Source organism: Rissa tridactyla, chromosome 2, assembly GCF_028500815.1.
Source record: "Rissa tridactyla isolate bRisTri1 chromosome 2, bRisTri1.patW.cur.20221130, whole genome shotgun sequence".
Taxonomy (NCBI): domain Eukaryota; kingdom Metazoa; phylum Chordata; class Aves; order Charadriiformes; family Laridae; genus Rissa; species Rissa tridactyla.
The window spans coordinates 117,660,766-117,682,776 of NC_071467.1; the positions used below are offsets into that span (position 1 = coordinate 117,660,766).

The 22,011-nt window shown below is 36.8% G+C and overlaps 1 protein-coding gene across 28 annotated transcripts in view; it reads left to right on the plus strand.

The window, feature by feature from the left end:
• Positions 1-22,011, plus strand: part of CLASP2 (cytoplasmic linker associated protein 2) — a 154,817-nt gene that overhangs the window by 73,003 nt on the left and 59,803 nt on the right. For all 28 annotated transcript variants that reach the window (XM_054193579.1, XM_054193581.1, XM_054193591.1 and 25 more), the window contains 5 exons: positions 10,590-10,669; positions 16,013-16,105; positions 16,729-16,874; positions 18,315-18,450; positions 21,606-21,676. In XM_054193579.1, the coding sequence (XP_054049554.1) occupies positions 10,590-10,669; positions 16,013-16,105; positions 16,729-16,874; positions 18,315-18,450; positions 21,606-21,676 (526 nt within the window). The remainder of the gene's footprint in view (positions 1-10,589; positions 10,670-16,012; positions 16,106-16,728; positions 16,875-18,314; positions 18,451-21,605; positions 21,677-22,011) is intronic.

The window sequence follows — 22,011 nt, forward strand, 5'->3', positions numbered from 1 at the left end:
AGGGTTTCCTTGCACTTCTTCAGTGGTCTGTTCTCCTTGGCTGTTACAAACGCTTCTCCAGTCACTGGGGTTACCATTCCTCTAACTTTCCTTTGCAGATAGCCTCAGCAGGTGGGTGGGCAAATCAATCTTAATGAGGAATTGGAATTAAAATAAATAAACATGATAAATTATAAATATATGTGTACACACACATATACATATACCTTCAGAGAATATATATGTATATACTCATAATTACTGTTCATTAGTCTCTGTGCTTTCTATGCGTCACCCAAGGACAGTTGGCAGGTAGTTCATACTATTTTAATTTATTTTGCACTAATTTCTAGAAGCTTCAATTAGATTGTAGGATTTATTGTGTTGGTATAAGCACAGTCCTGTATCTGGTAGTCTTCTCTCAAAAGGCTCATAGCCTAGAAGTCAGCTTACAAATGGATAAAATAGGAAGAGAGTAACAGTGGAGCAGAAATTAAGAGGTCTGGAGGTAAGAGCTCACCAAACTGTGTAGCTGCCTTTTGACATCTCTGCCCTGTGTTCTAGCCCAGACATCTTGCTAGTCATCGTGGTAGTACCAAGCAGTGATGAGAATAGGGAAGACAATCCACCCCTTGTTTAGTTTGCTAACATTGAATACTTATTTTATTTTTTTTTCGAGCGGTGAGAAGGGGAAGCAATTTGTTTATATTTTCGTATGGGTGAGTCCAGAAGGAAAAGCAGGGAGGAGGAAGCTGGGCTGAAATCAGCTGACCCTGCCACTTTGAGTCCTTAGGAGCTGTGGTTGTGTTACAGAGTAAGCAAAGACAACCATTCCAAAACACTCCTGCATTGGTGCTTTGCAAAGTAGCAGGAGTGATTCCTCTTTGTAGGGCGGGGAAGAAGTGTCTTTAAAAAACCTGTTTCATGTCTTTGGACAGTTACATATGCTCTCAAATAGAGAAGCAAGGAATGTAGAAGCATAAGCTACAAATTATTTTTATAATTTGAGTCGAGAGTTTTCACCAAAGGTGCAAATATTAAGTGCTACAGATAAATGAAGTGTTCTTAAAAATATAAGAGAAAAACAATACATTAAAATCAAATCACTTTGACCGTCTGTCTTACACTAGTGAACCTTTAGAAATAAAAGATAAAAATGTCTTGTCTAAAGCATATAAAATCTGTAATTGTGTAGTTTGTGGTGACAGGCAAAGTTAGTTCTAATTGTTCTTTATACAGTATCTGTTTAAATTGTTCCAGAAAAGAATGCACAGTTGAAGAGAAGTGACAACAGTAATGAAAATACCATTTTTCTGAAACTATTATACCATACAACTCCAAAAAAGTCACAGTATCCCAATCTGTTTTGCAACACAAATGATAGATGATACAAATGAACTGTTTGTGTTCCTGGTTTTTCTCAGTAATTTCTGCAATGTAAAATAATTAGTGCAATTTTCTCTATTCAGGTGTAAAACTAGGAACAAATTAAAGTAAAATGTAAATATTAGATTATTAGAAAGCTATATTAAATCCTGAAAATAAGACTAATGCTGTCATGCTCATAAAATTAGCATAACTTTAAAATTTACCTGTTGAAACTGAATGAATGAGACAGGGTCTCACAGGTATATTAAGTATTTGTGTAAAATTGAGTGTCAATAGAGAAAAATACATGAGTGCTTTGAAAGATTACTATGTAAGCATGAACATTGTGCGTGAATTGAAAGATGACTGTATGAGCTTCCCGTTGAGTAGAAACAGACATTAATCAACGGTGAGATAAGCCTGAAAGAAATGAGGTATCTGTATTGCTGCTTATGGAACTTCTTGTTTTTTCTCCACACACAGGGTTTGGTCTTATCTAATGTATGCCGTCCAAACCTTGTGCTAAGTAAACTACTATTGATAACTTTGTTGTATAGTTGTCATATTTTCTGCACACTTCACAAATGCTCGTGAATTGAATTGATCTCCACAGCATGCCTGTGGAGGTAGTATTATTAATCTTTTGTACCTGTGAAACTGTGCTACATAGGAATTGTGGCTAAACTTGTTGAAACTCTGCATTCAGTATTAGGAATCAGCTTCAAATACCACTGGGTAAATTTCTCAGAGAATGTAATGTTCGATACACAATTCCAAAGGAATTTTCATGCTCAAGTGCATCTCCAGATTTTAAGGTGCAGTGATCTTCAGTCTCTTCAGTCCACATGAGAATTATTTTATGCTTACTCTTAGTACCCAAGTCCTGTATTTACTCCTGACTAATACGGCACACCTCAAGGACTGAGATGTGCTATCCTAATAGTTGAACGCCTTGCACCGTCATCTTCCTTGTAAATGTAGCTCACTCCTCATTTCTTCTTTTCCCTCCTACTCCTGTTCTTTCGTGGGGTGAAGAATTGTGTGGAGAGAGCTGCTTAGCATCTGAGTCCTCAGAGTCAGCACACTTATTTGCTGGGTGGAAACTTCTGTTGATGTGCAATGTCTCTGGCATGTAGGAGGAATGTTCTAACGAAGCAGGCGCGATACAGGTGGGATCTCTGGGGAAGTTCTCTAACCATGTCTGCCAAGTTTCTAACGTAGGCAGATAAAGTAAGGAGTAGAAGGTATTTGAAGATATTTTGGTATTTTTTTCAGTTTGTGCAGCTGTTTCAGCTTGAATGACTTTCTGGGTGCCTCAGGGACAATGACTTTTGGCATTGGAGGAGTTGAGGTGGACGAGTCTGTTCAGAATGAATGTCAGTCACTGGGGCTGAACATGACAGAATTCATCTGTCAGTTTCCTTAAAGTGGGCTTTCTAGTGAAGGCTTTTCTACTCTGCTAAGTCACTTGGTTATAACTTGAATTGTCTTCCGAGGTGGTTAAAAACAATGTGAAGGCTTTATCAGTGAAGGTTCTGACAAAAAAAAAAAAAGAAAAAAAAGGCAGGCTTATTTGGGTTTAGTGTTGTATGTCATAAGTTTCAGAAATAAAAAATATTTTTAATTTATTTCAAAAAACTCTTGACTTATGTTGGAACAACTGATTAGGTTTACTGATCCTAATTGTCTACCCAGTGTCTTTGTCAAAGGCAGTTCAGCTTAAGTCAAAGACGTTTTATCTTAAGTTAATAAATCATGAACTGCAATGGCTGAAGAGACTTATACGTATGCCTTCTGCTGTTCCTCTCCCTCCCTCCCCTGTATGCAGGTAATACCTATCATCAGACAGATGCGTTGAGCAATCCAATAAGGCGATCTCCCAATGGTTTCCTAAGTTTTATTTGTGAGGTTTCTCTGGTAGGCAAGGCGTATGCTTGCAAAAGCACTAGCAATATAGTCAAGCGTATAATAACAGAGAGGTTTTTGAGGATGGCGGGTTATTTGTTTCCTGGTGCAATTTTTTTCTCAGAAAACAGGCACAAGGCAGCTGGAATTCTGTTAATGAAAATTTTTGTCTGAACTAAGATCACTAGAGCTTTTCATGATTTGATCTTCCCCTAAGTTTTATTGGCACAGCTGTGGCAGTTAGCAGCGTGATCTGTTTCTTAACTTGTATAACAAATCCAGTAAGTGATGCTAACAGTTACACCAGAACAATTATGCACTCACTGGTACGATTTATGCTGCAAGTAGAACTTGGTAGAAGTTACTACACTGACATAATTTTATTTAAATTAGTCTAATCGTATCTATCCTAGAGAAATTACCAGTGTAACTATGTAAAAGTAAATCTGCCTTGTTTACAAAAAAACCCACCTTGTCTAATGTTGATCAAATTGGAGCAAGTGCTACTTCTTTGTTGCTCTCAAATGTTTTCCTAACTTAAGCAGCCAACCTGAAGGCATCTATACTGACACTTAGTTGCCTGATGAAAGAACACCTTTGTTCTTTATCCAGATATTTGAGACTGAAGAATAGTTCTTTCCCTGTCTTATGGGAGATTTTCATTCAAGTTTTTTGATTAAAATCCTAAGATTGATCTTTCAAACATGGAAATAAGAACATTTAAAACATTGATAGAATTGAGGTAAGACCACTAATGTTTCCTGTATTGTGTTAATGTGTCGAGGTGCGTGTATACAGCATTTCAAATTGCCTTAGATGACCCAGTAATTTAAAATGTGAAGGGAATTTTCAGATTCTCAGTCTTCATCTACTTTTCCAAACGTTAGTTCCATGTTTTACAGAAGTAGAACTATGAAAAGCGCATACAAAAAGATGTTATTCTGAACTGTTTATTAATTGTAGCAGTAATCTCATGATATTTGGAAAGATAAAGACATTCCTTACTGAGCTACTGAGACTCAGCCTATACAAAGGGCTTTATCAGAATCATCATCTTAAAGTTCACCCTTGCCATCTCAGAGGTGGTGATTCAGGTGATGAAGCACTGGTAACTTCCTCCCCCACCCCCCAACGGATATTGTTTTAGGTGTCGGTTTTATCAAGTAGTGATAAGGGCTGACCCAAGGATAAATATGTAGGTTTTGCAAAGACTATCTGAGAACTACAGAAGACTCAGGAAAACCCCTAGTTTCAGAGACTAACAAACAGCAGAATGTATATGCAAAGAAAGAATTAAATATGACTGTTGCAACATTCGTCCACTAGGATTGGGAACAGAATTTGGTTATTGAGCATTGTCTCTGTCCATTGCAAGTACCACGCTAAAGAGCTCTGTTCACAAGCAATTAGGTTTTGTGTCTTTGTTGATAGGGATTCCAAAAGTTGGTTGCTGTAATCTGTTCATTTATTTGTAGCTTGCCTGTGTGCGTTTGCCTTTTTTTTTTTTTTTTTTTTGTGTATTAGCACTTAATTTAGCATTTTCCCCTGCCCTTGTGTTAAGTGAGACTAGGTTGCCTTTGCACTTGTCCTTGCTTGTGTTCGTTTTGTTTGAGTATTGCTCTACTCCCTTCAGCCTATGCTTAGACTTTCAGCAGCTGTACTGTTTAAGCTGCCTGGAGTCATTTCCTTCCCTATCTCCACAAACTCATTTGTATCCCGAGTCATCCATTGGGTTGTGCTAGCAAGGTGTTTATATGGCCCTACAGTGAAGCAGACCAGGGAACTTGCTCATTGGAACTGGTCTTCTTGGCCAGTTTATTTTATTCTCGGTTTAGTGACTCACCGTTGTGACTTAGTATTCGGCTGTACTAGTGCAAGAATGAGGGAGGTCAGTAGGAGTGAGTGGGAGTTGCCAGTTAATCTATTATATGAAAAGCTGAGTAAGTACTTGAGCTTATCCCATCCACTTATCCTATGCTGAGCTGAGGCTGCTGTCAGTTCCTAATTTACAGCTGATTGCTTATTATCCTACAAAACCAAAAGGGTAACTACCTTTTTTTTTCTTTTTAATCCAGAATGATCTGCATCTTCTGCTTCAGTCTCTTGTGTTTAGGTTTTTTTGCTTGTTTCTTTCAGAAAAAAGGCTTGTAATCTTACTCTAGTTGTGTCGCTCAGTAAGATACTGTTCTTGCATGGAATTAGAGATTTCTGAGAGATAAAAGACATTTGTATAACAGTACTACCCTTTTCAAAGTTTACTAACATTTCATTTGTGATGTATGTCCTATCAGAAAATAGTTACGAATTTTTTAGGGGAGTGTTTTGAGAAAAGCATTGAAGAACAAAAAGTGAAACAAAGTCTTAAAGTTTGTGTTACTCCTACGCTTCTCTACTGGTTTGGAAATTCCCTTTTTTCACAGGGAAATTTTTGTCAAAAAAAACACAGAAGGAGATCAGACTAGTAAAGACATGCTACCAAATACAAATTGTGCAATTTTTTGTATTTTTAGACCAGCACTTGTGTGCTTTGATTAAACAGTTCTTTGTTTCAAAAAAAACCCAACAAACCAGTCTAGTGTCACTCTTCACAACATCCTCCTTCTCCCAAAGTGTTGTCCTCTCGTTTTGTCATCCCATGATGCACAGCTTTGTAGATACTAGTGGGGAGCGCATTCAGGCGGTAGAAAAAATGAGCAGTCCGAAGTTGTTGTGATACGATGAAAGGATTTCAGATGTTTCAGTTGGAAGAGGGGAAGACCTCAACTGCAGGAATTAATTCCTGGGTGAGAAAATTGATTCTGCAAAAGATTGTGTAATTTCTTCGCTTGCAGACAGTACCCTTTCTGGTGTTGAGCTATTCACAATGCTGAACTCAAAGCCTTGTGACTGGAAAATAAACTTTCTTCAAAAAGAGACTCCCAGGGCCTCACAAAATGTTTGAAATCCTTAAATTTAACTTATGAAGATGTCATCTCTCTCAGACTGCAGGAAGTGAGGGGTTCATTTCCTTTGCCTTCATCCCCAGGCACATCAAACTTAAGTTAAAATAAAATAATAAAAAAGACCCTGTTGAACTTAGAAGTGCTTAAGCTGCTGTAATTTATTTCCGTAGCAAGTTTATTTGTTACGTTCAGTAGATTCTCACTAGCTTCCTGAAGTGGAATTTAGGCTTCCAGGTCTCTCTGTGAGCCTGTCTAACCAGAGTGCTTGAAGGATAAGAATAAGTAAAGGTTATGAATGAAAACTAGCAAATAATGCAGATAACAATCCACACAAGGCATTTCTCCCTCTCCTTCAGAGGCATTTGTCTTCTGGGTCTTAGCTGCTGGGGGAGACCCAGTTGGATTCCATGGTCTCAGTCCAAAGGTAGGGTGACGTAAATTGCACTCATTTAAGAAAAAGCCAGTTGATGAGGCTCTGGATTTCAGTTATCTGTTGGGAACTTCAAGGATCATGTGTTGTGTGAGTAAAGTTAAGAACATGCATTATTCAGTGGAAGGCATTAACACTCGAGAGAGATACTTCCAAGAAATTTATAATCGCATCTTGGTCTGAGAAGGTAAGCAGCAACAACAACAAAACAGCTTATCAAAATCTGCATGCTCTGTCAGGTCCGTCAATTTTGAGTCTGAAGGCAGTACTGTCTGAAATGAGAATCCTGTAAAGCTCTGCTCTTGCTCTTGTGGAGGAGAGTCAAGCCTTAAAAAAGCATGAGAAGTTCTTTGAAGGCATCTAGGTGTCTGTGACTTACATATCTTGTTGGCATAGTAAAAGACTTTCTCTGGAATTGGGAAACAGTGGGTTGAGTTCTGTCATTTTTTGTTTAGTCTCTGCAAAACAGCTGACTGTGAGTGAATCGGTAAACATACCTACTGAGAGATGAGGAAATGAAGGGAAAGGTTGAACAATGTTTTTCCTCCTCTTGCAGGATACAATAACAAAGAGAAGGCCGTTACTTCGCACTTTATTTTTGGTATGCATATCTGATCATGCAGTAGAGGAGGAGAAAGATTAGTAGAGATTTAAAGTAAAGAGATCTAAAGTAAAGAATGTGCTTTTAGAGATAACTTTTTTGAAGTGTCACCTGCCAAAAAACAAATAACCTTTTCTATTAGCAGGAAAGAGCCAATCAAACAATTTTCTGGCAATATTAATTTTAAAAGAAAAGCCGTCTGTAGAAGTGAACTACTTGTTGAGACTAGGGAAGGTGGGAAATGCTGAGTCCCTGGGCTATGTCAGATGGCTTTTAAATAGTTGTCAGTCCCTCCTCTTTCTGTCTTTGAAGTCAGAAGTTGTTATTTAGGTAAATGCTGTTCTCTTATTGAATGATGTTAAGGGACAGAAAATTTGTTATGTAGTCCGTGCAACTTTCTGATTTTAAATGTGATATCTTAAGGCAGCCTAAAGACAGCATCTACTTATTTAGCGAAAGTAACTTTACCCCTTTTAATCTCTACTTTATAGTGTACGGGAGTGCCCTGAGAATTCTTGAAATCCAAACATTCTCTGTGTTGTTATGTTCATGGCCTGTATGTGTCAATTTTTAATATTTGATTTCTGTAAGTTTATTCCCTTGGCAGTAAATTGGTAAGTAATGGATGGGAATTCAGAGTACTTTTCCCCCTACTTTAACAGTCGTGCTTGGGTATTTATGTAACTGAATAGTAATACAGGGCTTGTATAAACTGTTAATTGTGGGGGGTGGGAGGTGTTTGCCTCTAGTGTCACAAGATCACTGTAGTCTTAATATTTCATCAAGTTGCAAAGAAACATGTAGTGTGACCTTTGCAGAGGTTTACTGTGTTGTGACAAACGCGATGGATTATGTTTTACTAAAAATTTTTCATAAGAACAGAAGCCTTTTATGAACTGTTTTTTTATATCATTTTAAACATTAAAAAAAAAAGTTCGACCATATGAAAACTGTGTTTTAACCTTTAAAAATTAGGTTTTCTGGTAACCTTTTGGCTACTTAAACTTTTTTTTTCCCATTTACTTTTCCTGAGTATGTACTGCATGTTGACTGTGATTATTTTGTTATGATGAGACTTTTCTTAAATGTCAGAGTATTTTGGGAGGGACAAATGAGATTATGAACTGAATATTCAGGTGTCTGTACCACCTAGTTTAGCATGATGCCCCTGTGTCAAATTATTTCTTTTCAAGGTTTCTCTCAACAAAATTCTGCTCTGACCAAGGCATCCTCTTTTTTAGGAGCTGTACAAGTTTGTGTGACAGAAGGGTGTGTTCTGGGTATAAATGGGATCTTTCACTTTTCTTTTTCTTAGCCAGTCAGGTACTCGTTCCCTTTGTGGAAGGACTTGTTCCCTCTACTGCCTGGAGGGAGAAGAAAAAGGTGGTTATAGTTTCTTCTTTACCTTCTGGCTGCCATTGGCAATTATGACAGACGGTGTTGGAGATACACATGTAGAAAAGTGTTACGTACAGCCACTCTTTACAACATCCTTGAGCTAAGGCTGTCAAAATCTGTTAGATGTTCCTATATCGTACTGCAGGCACCATGTCCAAATTTTGCTAGACATCAGTTCAGTGTTTTTATACTAAGCAGCCACAAAGGCATGCAAGAGATCTTGCTCTGCATAGAGGTGTTGAGATCTAATAAGTTTGCCATCAAATTTGTAGTAGTAGTAGTGGACCCTCATGGTTCCACACTGCACAAGTATACAAACATAGGAGACATAATTCCCTGCACTATAAGTAAGAGATCAAGGACTGTTTTTTAAGAGCGCAGCCACCAAGAATTTGATTTGTCAAGAAGTCCTATCTTTTTGTTTTAGTTGGCCACTCAGCCTTAATTGCTTTTTCCTTATCGTTTTTATTTGTTCTGTAGTTAGTAAAAATATGTCTTCTCTACCTGATGACTCCATTTCAGCTGTGCTCTGCAAGTTAGGGAGGATGTTCTGCCATCTATCCTGTTGGCTTCACTCTGAAAGAGTTGAGACAAGACACTTGTTTCTGAGTGCTCATTTGCAGTACGAGATTTTTTTTTTTTTTATCCCTGTCAAGAAGGAAGTGTTCTACCGGACTGATTATCTCCATGCAGTTAACCCCTCTTGTCATATTATCTGCCTGATTTGATTATTGATGATACTTTTAAGGATTCTGCCAAGCTTCACCTTGTTTTAGGCTTATAGCGCAGCCTGGATCTGATGACCTTGTTCTTTGATTGGATAGCAAACTTGAGTTCATTCCTTTAAAAAAAAGGACTTTCTTGGTAACCCTAGTATTTGCATGAAAGTGAAGTCCAAACTGTTTTCAAGTTAATTTCTTTTTTAGAATTGCCTTAGTTTCTACCCAAGATTTTAATGAAATTTGGCAGCCATATGCCAGTGTGAAATAAGTAGGTTACCTGTTCGTATTCTTCCCTGATCCTTGTGCTTGGCATTTGGGGCATCATTCGCACATAATGTCTGTTATGTGAGAATAGTTCCATCATTTACCTCTCACACAAGTAACTGCCCTACTACTTGCATGGCTATCATGGAAGCTTTGGGAGAGAAAATATTTTTGGCATGATAGTTTTTTAGTAACGTGTCTGGAAGGTTCTTGGGATCTTCCTCCAGGTGATACAATCCTGGAGCCCTATGGTGGAATACCCATGGGGATGAGCGCTCTGAGGAAGAGGCCGCCAATCAGTGGAGTTCAGATTTTGCTCCCATGCAAATTCCCTTCACAGAGTTTTTGCTTTCTTTGTTGAAGTTCTTGGAGCTTTGAGACTGAGAAATGCACCTTGCACTTCTTAGCTCCTCATAGGAATACTGAGAAGCACAAGGTGGATGAATCATGTAGGACTACTAAGCAATGTTTTTGGTTTTTTTTTTAAAAAAAAAAAATCCCCAAACTTCCAGGCCTGATTGCTTGTGGCACATATTTTAAGGTGAAAATTCATCCTGAGGAATTCCATTTAATGACAGATCACTCTTGCTTTGGTGTAAATAATTTGAAATTCTATGTTTTATTTGGGAACGCTTGTATTATCAGGATGCAGGTTTCAGAATTCTATGCAAACAGCTGCTAGAGGATTGTTATACTAAACGTGTTTCCAATTAAACACAAAAATAGTAAATGAAACCATTAATTTTATCAAATTGGAAACTGCTCAGTATTGTTCATTTTTGAAAAAAACAAAAATTAACTTTTGTATTCATGGTGAAATCAGAAGTTCAAAGTGTTGCAGTTTTACACATTATGAATGATCAGGGGTTTTGGAATTTATATTAAATGCTTGAAAATAGGTATTGTGAAAGATGTTTATGTCAGTTTGAAAACCTTGATGTACATGACATACTGTTTAACAGTATTTTACATTTATTTAGGTTCCACTAAAGAAGGAGGGGCTGGAGCTGTGGATGAGGATGATTTTATTAAGGCATTTACAGATGTTCCTACTGTACAGGTAAGATACTGTGTATATTCATGTTTATTTTCAGAAATATGCAAAATGTGTTAGCCTACTTCTAAAACTTCTGTAATTTTAGAGTCTTCTATGTAAGCGTCATTGCTTTGCCTTCTTCCTGAATTTACAGTCTCCATGGAAAGTTCTTTGCTTTTTCCAGTTAGTTACCAAAAAACCCCACCTTTAATTTACTGTCGTACTAATTATTATCACATTGTTTTTCAGCTAAAATCCCATATTGCTTTTCTTAATCTTTTCCAGGGAGCTAGTAAAAATAATTGTATGTTTTAATTTTAGTAAGAAAAAGATTTCTATAAGGTTTGGAAAATTTAGGAGTGCAATTTAAAGGGGTAATCAAGTAATAGAAATTTGCCTGTAGGCAAATAATTTTAAAAGCAATAACTGTATTTTAAAATATTTTGTAATGATGTATGTCTGGCATACATGTCCTCATCTCTAACAATACTTCAAAAAAAGAAATCTAGTTCTTTATTTGAATACTAATAAACCTGTTAGATTCTGAGTTCTTAGTTGAAAGGTCAGATTTTAATTTCTATTCTTTAAATGTGGGAATTGCACATATTTGGTACCTTCACACAGTTAAGTCATGCTTGTATTTTCCTACACCTATTTTGAATAAGTTTTTCTTGAGCAGCTGAGGTGTGGAAGGCAACCAAGAACTCAAAAAGCCATAGTTCCTAAACACCAGAAGGATTTTGTGTAACTCCCTTTTCTTGATACATACTTTTGTTCTGTTTTTATTTCCCGAGACGATAGTTTAGTTATTTGTTACATCTCCTTCTGTAGGCAGAAATGCTGTCTGCCTTTATGAAGGCACATTCTTATCTCCATTATCCCTGTCACATCAAGGAAATCTTTGTCTTACACTGTAAGAGCTTTATGGTTCTTCACCTCTCCAAACTGTGTTAAGAATTCTTTGGAGGGCAAAAACATGACGCTCTTCATATTATTTATCCCAGTTATGTTGAACAGAGCCATATTCCCTAGCACAGAAAATGTGCTGCTTGTAGTTCAGTGCCTTAGTATTTGCAGTCCCAAGCAGAGTTCTCTAATTGCTCAAGTTGGTTAATAACATTGCAAGAAAAAAAGTGGGGTAACTGTATGTCGTTGACAAGCACATGTGATTTTTCTCTCTGACTGCTCGATGACCGAGGAACTGCAAGAGGTGGAGGGAGGCAGGGGAGAGACATGTAACTGATCCCAAAATAACTTGAGACGTGGAACTGACCCCAAAATAACCTGTTTCATGGATGAGAATTAAGAAAGACCTGCTGACCAGCACCCCCCCTCCAAGTTTTGTTTTGTTTTGTTTTTTTAGTATCCATAGGAATAATGACTCCCTGCTGTCCAACTTGATGCTTCTGGTTGTGGACAATCTCTGATCTTTCCAAAAAAAGGCAGATCCCATGTTCTGAGACCATGTTAATTACTAAGAAAGAAGTTCCTATACTGGACGCTGTGAAGAATGAATGTTTATGACCTGTAATTTGCCAAGTTACTCTAAAAGCAAAAGCAGCTTATTAGACAGAATGGGGAGAGGGAGTTGTTAGTACATTATTGGGCCCATTCCTCTGTCTTTCTGTTTTCATTACATTTGTGGGTTTCAGTAGTGGCTTCGTTGAAAGCAAGTAAGGGAACTATATTATGGAAGAATGGATCCAATTCTGAATAAAGATTAAGTGCATCTGGATTAATCAAGTAAATTGAGGTTACTTACGGTGTGTGTATGTTTAACTCAAAAGCCTCCAGTGGTGGATCTGCCTTTCTAGTAAGCTGTTCCAATAACTGCTCATCGTAAATTTTTAAGGAATATCGTATTGTTTACTCATACCTAGTTTGTAATGTCCATATCGGAAATAGTTTCCATCTGTATAGTTATTACTCTTATTTGCGTTTGAGCTTTGAATTTTTCAGTCTTTGCTATTGCACTTACCTTTAATAATGCGTGTGTGTCTTGCCCTCTAATGGATAACAGCAGTTTGTAAAGAAGATGGGTGATTTTGTTATGTAGTCTGATGCATATGTGCCAAAAAGAGAAGTACTGTGGTGAGAGGATTGTGCCTTCGTATTTAAGATTACAACCATAATGTTTTTACAGCTCTGTTTATTTGCCTTTGCTTAAATTGAAGAAAATTCTCTGTTCATGTTATTAGGGGTGACTCCCATTTAATAGCTAAAACTTGTTTCAAAACCAATTTAGTTGCTTTTGTAAAAGTTTGATGTGGGAATTTATGTACAAAAAAATGTATTACATCATTGACTGAACACATAATTTCATCTTGACCTTCTAAAAGCATAATTAATCAAGGGCAGGAAGAAAAGAAATTATTAAAATATTACCTTTTATTCCTCTGAAAACAATGTAGGTATGGACAACCTTGACAATTTGGGATTTTTCAGTGGAATTACAGTTTTAATTTCAAGACAAGATAAAATTATGCCATTTATTGAGTTCCTCATTACAATGCCAATTTGAATAGCAGAAATTGCATAGATCGAATTCTGTTTGTGCCAGGTAATTAAAGAAAAAATTAAATTCGTTGCCTAGACATGCAAGTAGGGCGGACATAAACCCATGGTACCTGTTGCTTCTCTGTTTATCTATTGTCTGGCACGTTTTAATCCTGTGGCAGTACCTACAGCATGTGGTCTCTGATAACGCATAGGCTGACAACAAAAAATGTCCTATTTTTCAGGATCTACTCAATGATATAGCCTACAAAAGGTATTGATACCTTGACCAGAACCTCAGACTAAGTTTTGAATGTTCACTGAACGGATCTGTTAGCTGCCACCAAAAGGCACGATCCAGCATCCCTTACTGTTGCAGTTGACTTCTTTGTGACAAGTTGGCATAGGCTACTGAGTTGGCAGAGAAAATTTTGCCTTTTGTCCTGTAGGGTTATCTTTTTGTATGTTGAAACTCTGAATCGGGAAGGAGACAGGGCAAGATGGGTGATGGTAAAGGGGGAGCCTGAAGACGATGAATCGTTTCACAAATTCTGATGGCATTAGGGTCACCATAATATGAAATTGCATCTTTAGTTAACCAGTGACTACTCCTTTCCACTTCTTTTAAAAGGGAAATAAGAATTTTCTTTGGTAATGGAAATTTAATTTGATAGAATTGCTTACTTAGACACAGGTAATATTTATTCTTAATAGTTTGATACCTATGGAATTAGTGTTAGAGTAAATTAATGTTGTGTAACAAGTATTATACGCTACCAGCATACACAAGTATATCAAATGGTGCTACAAGACTCATGTTCAATTTTGTGGGCAGTGGAATAGAAAGTCTGTTACGCTTGGACTCACTGTCTTCATTAAATTATTTGTTCTTTTTAAATAAGTTATGCACCAGATGCTTATTGACTTCTAATGAAGAAGAAAACAATAATCATGAGGAATAGCTTTCTGGTTTTTATGGATGCAGTCATGTCCCCTGTATAGAACTGCAAAGCTGCTTCCACGATGTACCCTGGAAAAGCTTACACAGCTGTGTGGTAATAAAAATTTCAATTTTGTTGGTAAAGCATTATTCAGAAATTGTTTTCCATGTGGTAGTGAGGCTGGCCTGGGTGTACTAATTCCTCTGTTACTGAAGTGATTCCTACCCTGTTTATCCTACAAACCAGATATGCAAGTGTGTTAGACCATGGATGGGTTCCATCTCCTCAATATTCCAGCATGAAATATAGAGGCCTCCATAACCATGTCCTGTTAGAGCATTGGAACAAAAGTAATGTTAATAGAGTTGAGGTCCCATATCTACTGTAAGTTAAATTCACTTGATACGTTCAAGAAATTGGAAAACTAGACTGTTATTTGGAATAACTCTTGTAGTAATTTCAAGTTGCCCAGGAAAAATATTTTGTAGAAAATACACGTTCAGCTTAAATGTAGAACTGTAGAAAGATGTTCCTAAATCTTTTTACAATGAAAGACAAGACGCATATATACAGGCAGAATAGTGTGTTCAAGAGACCAGTGTCAGCTCTTCAGCAATTCATGCAAAGCAAGGTGTCTTAACCCTTGGTCTTTGTTTTCTCTACATGCTCTGTGCTCCTGCATATGCAAAAATTATGTCTTGGACTTTAATAACGAGGGAGAATCAGGCACTACTATTTAGGTGCTACATGAGGTGCTACATGCTGGCCTCCAGCTTTCGCTCTAGAAGGGTGTGAGTTTCCTGCAAGTCCTGAATTCTATCTGCCAGCCCCACGTGGATGTCTTGGATATGTCTCAGATGGCACCAGATGCCTGTGTATGGGCAACTGAGTTTTGCCCGATATGTTTATGTAAACAACTTTCGATCCAGAAAATTGGAAATGGTTAGCTTAAAATACATTTTTCAAAAAACTCCGGCCAGATCAAGTTTCTGGTTTCTAGTTAGTATCCTCTTCAACTTGTTTCCAATTTGGGGGGAAAAAAACCTTTAAATTTTGCGTATTCAATGCAGTGAAAGCAGAAAAGAGCATCCTGTGGGTTATGTCCATGAGAATAGAAGGGAAGTCAGTTTATTTCTGAGGTTAGTAATATATCCTCATGACTAGTTTGGCTTTTTTTCTGCATTAGCAATAAATACATTAATTCATGTGTTACCAAATAGTGACTGCTTGAGTGGTTAGATTGTTCAGGCTTCAATTTTGATGGAGTTACTGTCTATCAAGAAAAGAACTCCAACTGGAGGATGCTTCTTACATTTGTTTACTGACTGTGTAAGTTAATAAATGATAGGCTTGGAGTAGTAATACATATAGAACCTATTGAAGCTTTTAATTTATTTTTTTCAGACAAACTTTTATTTTAGTGTTGACTAGCAGCCCAGTTAGGTCCTCACAGAGCCATGCATTCTTGTAATGTGGAAGAGGGTTCCTGCCCCAAAAGAGTTGCATCAGGTTAAAATCTGTTGGTTGAGTTTCATTATAATAGTGAGTATGAAAATGAAATTGAATTGCAGTAATATTGCAGCAGATTATCTAAAACCTCTGCTTGTATTGAATTAAATATTTTTTTAATGGAATTAAAGTTAGTGAAATTTTGGATGTGATTAGCTCATCGTAAAAGTGAAGGGTGAAATATTGAGGAAAATGTTGATTCTTCAGCTTTTCTTTTGATGAATATTTGCTAAGCGGAGATAACCTCAAAGATTTGCCTTAAAATTCCCATTTGTACCTCTTATACAGCTGTCTGGAACGTCTGGGGCAAGAGTTCCAGAATTAGAATTGTATTTTCAGTCTTCTCAAGCCATTTTCCTTAACTGAGTTACATGGGATATTAATACAAATTTTTTGATTATTTTTTTTTTTAATATTTCAGATCTATTCTAGTCGAGAACTTGAAGAAACGTTGAACAAAATCAGGGAAATTCTCTCAGATGACAAACATGATTGGGATCAACGAACTAATGCGGTAAACTTTTTATCTGGTTTCAGGTTTGGGTGGGTGTATTTCATAAAGCACAGGCAGCTAATGTTTTTTCTTAACGTAATTACACTCCAGATAATCAAAGAAATTTTCATTTTAATTTTTAAACCTTCAATTTCTGTATACCAAAGAACTTTGAGCAAGTATTTTTAAAAGGCCAAAGTACATGTTTGCTGACACTTAAGTGGAAGCTTTTCTAAAAGCCATCATGTGTGTTTCAGTTGGCATTTACACAAAATTACATATTCTGCAGGTAAACTGTTTGCGTTAGTACTTGTATGTGTAGCTATGATAAGTTTCACTTGCAGGATTAAAATGTTTGTGTGTGTGTGTAGCATTTGTATTTTTTATCACGTTTATGGAATCTTAGTGTTTGGAAACAGGTTTGTGAACAGAATTATATATTTGTAGATTGAGGTCTGAGACTTTTTAGCTCTAGAATTTAAGTAACAGCATTTTTTACAGTTTTTTAAATTACTGCCATATACTTCAAAATTATTCTTTGCTTTAAAGACATACTTATGTACATTTTTGCCATTAAGATGTTGCTTTTTTATTTTGAAGTGCATATTGTTAGTGTCCTAAACTAAATGCCTTAAATTTTTTAGCTGAAGAAAGTTCGATCATTGCTTGTTGCTGGAGCTGCACAGTATGATGGATTTTTCCAGCATTTACGGTTGTTGGATGGTGCTTTCAAGCTGTCGGCCAAGGATCTCAGATCCCAGGTGGTTAGAGAAGCATGCATTACTGTAGCGTAAGTATAGCTTAAGTGCGTTTGTGTACGTTGCTAGATTTTAGTATGAATTTGACTTAAAGATGCTTTATCAGTGTTGCAGGAAAGATTATCTTGTTGGGCTGCTGTACACTATGACTGATAAAGAGTCAAGTCAGCATCTGAAGGCATAGAGAAAAAGAAACATTTAAAGGAATCTGTTCTTTTAGGCGATACACATAGTTGATAATCGTGTAACAGATTGTATGTGAAGAACAAGTTACCATCATTACACTGAGTGCTTAGTGCAAGTTAATACAAACTGCTGTAAGTACTACTATAATATTGAGGGTCTAATTTTAGGAGCACGTATGCTTGGGTGACTGGCACAGGACTTTACTGTGACCACATGCAATAACAAAGTGAGCTGCACTGTAGTGGCTTGAACATTGTACATTTGGGTGGAGTAATATCTTTCACGTCCATGATAATTTTAGAAGCCGTGGTTAAAGAGAAATAAGATCTTCCCCGTTACCGTCCTGGGGACTCTCGTTAAATTCAACGGCGTGGAGGGCGGAAACCTTAATTTTTACACCACAGCAGACTTGACCACTTTCATGTTTTCCGTGGTTTTTTTTTCCTCTGGAGAGGCATTAATGTAACTGTTGATTTTCAGTGGCCATCTGGAACAGATATGCCCCAGAGTTCACCCTTGCTATTCTGGTCTACTGATTAAACAGACCATGGGGACCTGTTGAAGCATACAACTGTCTTTGCCAGGGACATTGAGGCTTTGAGAAAATAATGCTAACCTTTCCTAACATGAAGTTAGAAGTAGTGTAAAAGTACTGTGTAAATGTCTTCATCCAGGCCTAAAAGCCTGGAATTTTTCTTGATCCCTGAAACTTAGATATATTTAATATGTCATTTGCAGCTGAGAGCAAATTATTTTGATTTAGTCTCTCTGCTGGAAGAAGCATTTGCTGTCACCACTGGACAGTTAAATTACTGTCGTGTTGTATGTGTTTGTATATTTGTTAACATTGAAACCATAACTTCTAATAAACAAGGGAGTAAAATTTTATGGTTGGCTAATTATAAATTCAGTAGTTTTGCCTGCATTGAAAATGAAAAAAATACCAAACAATAATTTCCATAAGATTTTAGATTTACATACTCTCAAAGTGTGTTAAAAAGCAGAAATACTACAGTATTTTATGTGGACATGAGAATTTTAGCCATTCAAATTATGGTATTTGTTTTTAATTACAAAACTTATTAAATGTTCAGCCTTTTAATGTGTCTGCTAAGAAACAAAAGATTTCCCACACATCCTGCATTTCTAATGAGGCAAGGAGATAATGAAATTAAGAAGTTCTGTTGTTTGGAAAGATAAATCTTTAAAATGCACAGTAAACTTTGTTATTTCAAGACTAAGAAATTAATTTTTGTTAACAAGTTTTATTTCTTTCTCCTAAATAGCCATCTTTCAACTGTTCTGGGAAACAAGTTTGATCATGGCGCTGAAGCTATTGTGCCTACTCTTTTTAATCTGGTTCCCAACAGCGCCAAAGTGATGGCAACTTCTGGGTGTGCAGCCATTAGATTCATTATTCGGGTAGGTGTTTCTCTTATTTTGCTTGCTAGGAATATTTAGGTAGTGGCTCTTAGCAGAGATAATAACAATTCTGCAATATAGGAGTATAAATCATTCTATAATGGAGAAGTATTTTTTCTCACAGATGGACGAATATTATTTATCATTGAAACCAATTGGCAGCATTAACATAGTGAAGATGGAGGAATAGGTATGAAAAGCAAATCTGTTTTCATTATTTTTTTGGTAATGTTTTAATTGTAAAAAGGCAAGTGGATTCCAGAGGGTAGCTGCTTTTAATTGCCTTTTTGGAAAAGAGGAAGTTAAGCTAGTAGTTAAGAAGACAGAATTATTATTTTAAAAAAAAAAAAGAATACTTATTAAAAAAAAAAATTGGAACCACAGAGTTAATGACAAAATGTTAAAAAAGCCCGGACACGTGTGGATCAGTTCAGAAAGCATAAGTTATTGGAAGAAAAGCCCATTGGAGATCTTAATCCTTGGGTTTAAGAACTTTCTAAGATGAGTCCTTAAAGCTATAGCATATGGAAGAGGGGAATACTGTATACTAGCTGTTTTTTATATTCTGTTCCTTAAGCATCTGCTACTGGCTGGTGTCTAAAACAAGATATTTAGCTAGATTTTTGGGACTTGTACTGATTTTTTTGTGATTCAAATAAAAGTGGGAGGTTGCCTGTAGTTTCTACGTTAAAAGCTGCAGTGTTCTTAATGCTAGGCACTTACTGCTATTCACTATGATGTCATCCGTGGTTTTAATTTTGTAAGTTGTTGGCAACCTATGTGGTTTAATCACACCTTTTATTGCCGTCCTCGGTATGTTTTGGAATCGGTACTTACTGTGTCTGCCCGTGCCTCTGAGAATGTGCTCTGAGGCTTCTGCGTTGCTTTTGCATCAGCACTTGGGCTAAGATCCATTGGCATTTTTTCCCCAGACTCTTAACAATGTACTGTGAGATGGCTAATGGCGCAGACTTCAGAGTGGAGGAAGGAATACACCTTAGACAGGGATGACTAAAGTTGTAAGAGAAGAATACCATTTGCAGTAGTATTAGATGAGCTCAGGCATGTAAGAAACTAACCCTGCCTTGCTGTTTACAACAGACAAATCAAGCACCAGAAAAGCAGCATGAAATGTAACTGATTATATTAAATTGGCTTTATTGGTGCAGTTCAGTTGGAGACAAGCCTACACATCGACTATAGCTGCCCTGATTTTGTTTAAACTTCTGTTGTTATTAGCTGTAATTTAACATAGTAGATTGGAGATGTAGAAGTGAGAAAATCCTATCCATAGTGTTTGAAAACCCAACTAATAAATGGCTTATGCATGGTGTTCGGACAGAAAATTCAGGTTTTGGTTGAAAAAGAAAGAAAGAAATATCAAACACACTGCAGCCCCACATTCCTTTGGACTTCTATCCTTTGTACTAAATGCGAATTGGTCAGGGAGTGTGTGGTCAGTTAAATATTTAGAGCCTAAGCCATTAACAGCTTTTGGAGTCAGGATGTTGCTCAAAAACTCCTACCATAATTCTCTGGCAGCCAGTTCAGATCCTGGTCTTTTAGTATCTAATTGCTGTGAGACTAAGTCTACGTAAAAAGAGGGAGGTTGTATTACACCAGTGATCTTGAAGAGCTCCTTCTCATCTCTGTGCCTTTATTGGATTTCATATTTCTTCTCCAGATAGTTCTTGTACTGTAGTCTGATTTATCTTTCTTGACTCTTAGTAAATCAGGAAACCAATTAAAAAGAAAAGTGGGGGTGGTGGTGGTGCTGTTGTGATGAGATGGCATGGTGGTGGGATTAAGGTTGGGCAATTGAGCTGCAAGGTGGGTTGGGAGGAAGCACGTATCGTTACAGCTTCAAAGGGGTAACAGATGAAATGTGCAGTCTTAAAGCTGAATGAAAGCAAGCCTGAGGCTTTGATTCCTTTGCAAAACACTTTCTAGAAATTACAATCTCAATAGCTCCAAAGACTTGGAACATACAGGTTTCTCCATCTGTAAAAGCATTTTATTCTTTCCCCTGATACTGCTTATTGTTCCCTTTCTGGCAGTCATGTGGCACTTTTCAATTTGAAAACTATGCAAAACACAAACAAAATCCCTAAACCCTGTTTAAAAGTATACCAGTACGAACAAATGCAACTGTTAAGGCTCTTCCAGATTTTTGGATTAATTCCCTCCTAATTCTGAAGCTGGCCGTGCTCTGAGAGCTGATAATTATCTCTCTCCTTTTTTGGCGATTTGTCTGTTTATATCCTGCAACCATAACCTAAGGAGGAAGTATGATACGTGAGATGCTAAGAATTGTTTGGTACTGTATTTCTTAAACAGTTTTTTAGGAGGCTACAGTTTCACGCTGTATTTGGGACTGTTTAGAAGTTATGTGTTCAATCAAGAAAGGAATAAAGAAATGAACTGAAAATGGATTTGTTGAACCATGTTACTCCTACTTGGAATTAAAATGTTAATACTTTGTGTGTCTACAGTCAGTTAAGATAAGCTGAAGTAAGGCTGCTTTCATTCTGTATTAAGGTATTGCATTTGGATTTAATGTAGTTTATCTTATCCACTTTAAGTGGTAGTTCCAGGGTTTTCTTTTCCCATGAGCTTGTGAGGTATTTCTATATATTTGCTTATATTACATGTCATGCCTTTATTATCTTATTGACATATTTTGCATTAAAAGAAATTTGGTCTTTGTAGCACTAATTGTATTGATTGATCCCTAAAAGAATGCCCATAGTTTAATATTGATGTGCTTTTTTCTCCGTAACTCCAGTTTTTAAAACTGCTGTGTCTATTGCTTTTTTTTTTTTCTAAAATAACATCAGCTTACAACTCCTTTGATGAGACACATTTGAGCCTTCATATATGACTTCTGACAGCTAAATGTGGCATATCATGATGTGATTGTTGATGGCACTGGAAGTGCTTTTTTGCTTGACATTTTGGGAAAAAATTAGGCTTAATCAATTGACTGCCTAGCAGCAGTCTCTTATTTAATAGTATTCTGCATTTAGTTTCAGTAAGCATTTTAAATTATTGCAATTTTTAATATGTTGATAATTCTGTTTGACTTAATTAGTACAGTACAAATTCAGGAATGCTTTTGTCATTAACTGCTTTGGCTTTATTTTTTTTCTCTTCAGCATACCCATGTGCCACGACTCATACCTTTAATAACAAGCAACTGTACCTCAAAATCAGTTGCAGTTAGAAGGTGAGTATGTTATAAATAGCAAATGATTAAAACTTGCTTTTTTAAATACGGTGATTGTATGTTGAAAATAAACAGGTTTGAAGATTCATGGCCATTATCTTCTGAATACTCAAAACTGTGTTACCCAGTAAATCACAGAAATGAATTTCAGCATCTCCCGATGCCAGGAGAACTTCGTAACTTTTGTGCAGCACCATTTGAATGCATGGAGCTTGGTTGTCTGATACTGTGCCCAAAATAATAAACTGACCATGCTGGGGACTGTGGAGTTGAGACAGTGGTTGCTAACTTAGATAGGACATGGTGGATCAATGTGTTGTCAAGTTTAACAGCTG